General features: G+C 35.8%; 1 protein-coding gene across 2 annotated transcripts; it reads right to left on the bottom strand.

Moving 5' to 3' along the window:
* LOC127415262 (cyclin-dependent kinase 4 inhibitor C-like) lies at positions 1 to 4,968 on the bottom strand. 2 transcript variants are annotated; one of them, XM_051653945.1, is made up of 3 exons: positions 4,795 to 4,968; positions 3,336 to 4,340; positions 1 to 1,331 (listed from the first exon to the last, which is right to left on the bottom strand). In XM_051653945.1, the coding sequence occupies exons 2-3, from the start codon at positions 3,465 to 3,467 to the stop codon at positions 963 to 965; spliced, it is 501 nt and encodes a 166-aa protein (XP_051509905.1). In that variant the 5' UTR covers positions 3,468 to 4,340; positions 4,795 to 4,968; the 3' UTR covers positions 1 to 962. The 2 variants fall into 2 exon arrangements, with proteins under 2 accessions (XP_051509905.1, XP_051509907.1); XM_051653947.1 differs by having other exon boundaries at positions 3,336 to 3,720.
* Between the last annotated feature and the right edge of the window lie 364 nt (positions 4,969 to 5,332).

The raw sequence follows: 5,332 nt of genomic DNA, 5'->3' as shown, positions 1-5,332 counted from the left end.
AAATGCCACTACCAATGTCACGGCGTTTTATTGGTCTGTTTTAAACATTTGACAACATCAAACAGCAGTTTTCAATGTCCAGTCAAATATTTTATTTAAGTCCATATTGTAATACAGTCTCATAAATGTTTCTAGGCCTACCCGTATTTTATCGACACGAGGCCAGAGTTAAACACTCAACATTATGAAAACATAGTGAAACCGTTTAACAGCTGTCTTTGGTTATTTTATAAAGATTTAATATTTTCAATGCGACCAGGGGAAAAAAAAAAAATAAAAAAAAATAATATATATATAATCACAGTAAAGGCCTGATAAAATGTTAAAAATGCAGTAATTACAAGCAAAAGTGCAAGTTTGTTGTCATAAAACCAGACAAAAAAACAAAACAACAACAACAACAACAACAGAGCAGTCAGGGAATGTTAAGTGGATATATATAGTGCAATTACTTCAATAAAAGGAGATGTACATTTTTCTTTAAGCAGATCCATAAAAATAACTGATAAACAATATTGACATTTTTCTTGTTATAAAACAGGACGTAAAGGACAGATATATTGTTCTTTGCTGAAATGTAATATTGAAAGTTAGTGAAAGAAATTATCTACAAATCTAAAATGTGGGAGTATTTGACTTTTAGCCAGAAAAATATTTATTAACAGAAATTGAGGAATATTTCAATGTCAGAGACCTAAAACAAAAGCAGTTCAGCCAATTAAAAAGCATTTTTTATACTTAAAAGTTCATGTGAATTACATGTAGCCTAATACTAAATGAAATGTTATTTGTTCTTCACAAAAAGACATGCCCCTGAGCCCGATATCCAATAGCCTATTTTACAATGCAATAAGAGGTAGTTTGCTGAATGTTCTGCAATGCAACATATCGCTCGTTCAGCATTTATGTGCTACCTCTTGTTATAAAATAAATCACAATGGCCTATAGCCTACTCTTATTCTCTAGCTGGATTCTGACGGCGCAATACTATCTAACCACTCCACAGTTCTGTGTTTTTTGTGCATAAGCGCCAGGTCACGAGGGGTGCAGCCTTTTGCGTTAGGCAGAAAAGGCTTTTTGCAATGAGATACGAGGAACTGCACAACATCCAGGTGTCCTTCTCGCGCCGCCAGATGCAGAGGCAGGTTGCCGTTATCATCAAGGAGATTGACATCAGCACCATTCTGCACAAGCACCTGTAAAGTGTCCAGATATCCGTCTCGCGCGGCATCGTGACTGATGGTCAGTCCTCCTATGGGGTCGCGCGCGTTTGGGTCTGCACGTGCTCCAAGCAACGCCTCCGCTATGGGAGGGCAGCCAAGTTTCATCACCTGAGATAAGAACCCAAACATAAATCATCATGTGTTAAATTTGCGTCGTATTATGGAAAACGTTATATGATGTATTGGTCAAATTATGGTGTTCCATAATAAGCAGGACAAATTGAGTAAAAGTGTGCATGGAAATACCATTAATAATACATTATTAGGCATTACTTACATATGGGTGTGAATGTCCAAAATAATCGTGTATTTTTTTTGCATGTGGTCACGATTCACGAGCAACAATTAGCATAATTCTGAGAATGCGCAACTATTATTTATATAATTGTGCCTAGTTGTTAAGGTCCAAAATATTGGCGTTATATGCATTAGGATAATTTCGAGTGAAAGTGTGAATTTTTTATATTATGCATTAATAAGCATTATTAGAGTGTGCATTATTCACATCTGTGTGAATGTCCAAATATATGCGTTCTTTCTATTGCATGTGGTCACGAGAAATAATAAGGATTCTGAGAATGCGAACCCTATTATTTCGCAGAAGAAACGTATATATATATATATATATATATATATATATATATATATATATATATATATATAAACAAATATTATATCTACCATGCAAATAGATACATTCGGAAAGAGGAATTGCTCAAAATGCATAATTACTTAAAAACTTAATTTTGAACAGACAAGGCTCTCCTAATTTATGACATATTAAATTCTGATGATATGAAGTTATGCTATAATCTAAATTACCAGGACAAATCCCACACATCGCGGGGGGTTGTGTTTATAGAAGTTTCACGAGAAAGTTAACCAAAGCATCACACAAATATTTTAATATAATTTTAATAAGGCTGATTTTAATAAGGCATATATAGCATTATAAATATTACATAAATTGAAAGGCTACGGCTACAACATTGAGAATGAGGGTTACCCAGTGATCTACACCTGAAACTATCACTCATTCTGAAGCTAAGTGAGTATTTTGTGTAAATATGACACAAACACTCTCAGTAAAAAAAAAGAAAAAAAGAAAAATCTAGCTAACGTTTAAGATATAAGGGCAGTCACTTTTTGTACCTATAGTTAAAAATACTAATATAACTGCACCCTTAAGAACTATTCTGTACCTTTTTACAAATATGTAGCAACATTTTTTCTGACAGCAACACAAGAATATTTTGTGCTGACCGAAATGAAACCGAGTAAATTAAGTATTTGCTATATTGTGCTGTTTGTTTTAAATGTTTTAATATTTCTTTTATCCATTTAAGAGGCTTGTAAGATTTTATGTCTATTTAAAATTTTTTTTTTTTTAACCATACGAGAGTTTTATGTGTCCCCATAAAGGAAATAATAAACATAAGCATCTACAAACGTTTTGGGCTTTATAGCCTAATTATATATTATATATATATATATATATATATATATATATATATATATATATATATATATATATATATATATATATGATTATATTTAACTTTGCTGTTAGACTTCTCTTTTTAAGGCTGTTTCTGAAATAATTACTATATATCTAAATTGTCCTTGAACTAATGCAAGTGTAAAACATTTCTGCCAAAAACTACAATGCCAAATCCCATAGCTCGTGGGATGACTATGGTGTAAAATGTAACCTTTTTGTTTTTTAGTTTCCACAATTAAATAATTTATGTATCAGTGAAAGGATGTCTGCTATTGAGCAATCTAATTTGTTGGCATAATGACATATAGGTAATTTGTAACAGGTGGATACTTTGTGGTGTACATGCAACTTTTAAAATAACCTTGGATTATAGTTAGAAGTAAATTTACCAAGCCACTGCTTGCAGTGGCAGCGAGGAGAACGGCAAATCGACATGTTTTCTTGAGGTTGATGCATAATAGACATTGTTATTTTGTGTGTTTTTTTTTTTTTTTTTTATATCTAATGCGCTTAAAATGCTTAATAACCAATAGATGTGATGTGGAAAGCTATAAAGTGTACTCCCATATGCCGTTATATATGAAAGCAGTTCATAGGTTTGTGATTCTAACCTGCAATGGTGTCCTGCCGAACTTGTTCCTCTCATTAACGTTCACGTTGCTTTGCAATATCGTCTCAATTTCCTTTAGATCTCCTCTCGCAGCTGCAGTGCTCAACCTATCTATAGCTGTGGCCTCGGCCATTATATCCTGACGAAATGTTATAAGGAAGAGGTAGAATAATTCAGATCTCTGATTCTGCCGTTAAAAAATGTCCGATGGTTTATATGGAAAATCTCTTGATGGTGACGAGAAGTACTACGAAGCTGTAGTAAATGGTCCGATCCTTCAGCCCCCTAAAAAATATATGTTGGAGATGAGCCAAGGTCCGCCCACATTAATATCTCCTTCTGAAGCTGTTCGGACCAGCGCAGAAAACAGGGATGTCACGCCATCTCTATCAAATATAGCATATATATATATATATATATATATATAAACATTCATCGGTTGTAGGAAAATCTAAACAAAAGAAACATAGTCTTTTATATCTTATGTGAGAAGATCCTCCCCGTGTTCGTGCATGACATAAAACGCTGTTATGGTCTCGGTCCAGATTGGCTATTACTGGTGTAATGCAAATAACGGCGAAACAACAAAAAAGCGTTTTTATTTGAACGAACTCATGCCTACATTGTTTTATTTATCCCAACGACCAAGACAAATAAGTTGGAGAAGAAGTCAAATAGGAAAAAAGCGCTCCAGCGCAACGCCTGTTGGTTTGGAGGCGGCAGATATGAACGTTTCACTTTTCTCGTGATGAAAACAAAAGCATGAATCGTTCTTGAACAAATGATCTCAAATTCGTGCACTTCGGAGATCCATAACAGCAAAAAGCAGTACCGCGGCCCGCGGTCCGGAGACTCCAACTTGTCTCCATGCAGTGCCCTTTCATGAGTCCTTTGATTTTAACTATATGCAGGTGCAGTGGGCTGCAGAACCGCGATCATTTCATGGCATTAGAAGATGTTGTCGTCATTTCAAGCCGCTATCGCTGTCTCCAAACAGATAAGCTCTCTGAAACAGATAAATAGATGGAGCAGACTGTTATTCGGCGAGAGATATAGCCATCCAAAGCGTTTACAAGGCTGTGTTGAAAGTTTTATGCAACTTCCCGCCCATTTTCAACGGGGAAAATCCTTGAATATGAAACGTCAAATACGAATCGTCACATCCAATCGGTCAAAGTTGGCACGGTTGTTGTCAACAACCAAAAAACAGGATAACTGACACTCGTGGCAATATCGAAGTGACACGCATTGAAATAATCTTAAAAGCGGTTCCAGTTTGCAAAAAGAGAACCGTTTCAAACGCCGCTCAGTGAATCATTTCAAACTGCAGGCATGAATATCTATAGATGTTCATTCGTTGAGATCGCTCGCGCACTGAGGCGCTGTTACATAGTGACGATTTAGCCGATAATGGACGACGTCATTATATACAATTTAAAATGGAACACTGTATCCACTACCTGGAGAATGGTTACGTCCCGGGCATCGATGTATATCCTCTTAATGTTTCAACTGGTTTATGGTCGTTGAATAAGCTGGTTGGAAGACATCTGACTTTGTCAAACAATCTGCCACTGTTGTTTGACATCACTCCGTTTTTGAAATAAAGGACCGACACTTCCGCCCACTTTTACTAACAGACGCGGAGTGAGGCGGGACTCAACGGTAATGCTGGGGAGAGGCTGAGAAAAAGATGCACATTCTGCTTTCTCACCGATTGTGCCATGTTAAACGTTCCTCCCCAAATTCGCATGGAAAGGCTTTGCAGTGAAGGCTATATTATTTCTTTCTCCTCAAACGTATTCTTGAAGTAGAATGTTTTCATGTTACTAATGAAGACTTTTGTAAAATAGTCTGGCAAAAGAGTGTGAGGTCATGTGAACAAGTACCGAGATGCACCCTTGTATATTCCGGGTTCAATACAAGTTAAGCTGGCATTTGCTGATCACCACAAAAATGTATTTCGAATCTCTCACTCATTTTCACAAATCGAAGTTA

The sequence above is a fragment of the Myxocyprinus asiaticus genome, chromosome 24, assembly GCF_019703515.2.
Source record: "Myxocyprinus asiaticus isolate MX2 ecotype Aquarium Trade chromosome 24, UBuf_Myxa_2, whole genome shotgun sequence".
Lineage (NCBI taxonomy): Eukaryota > Metazoa > Chordata > Actinopteri > Cypriniformes > Catostomidae > Myxocyprinus > Myxocyprinus asiaticus.
This window is presented reverse-complemented; position numbering and strand designations above follow the sequence as displayed.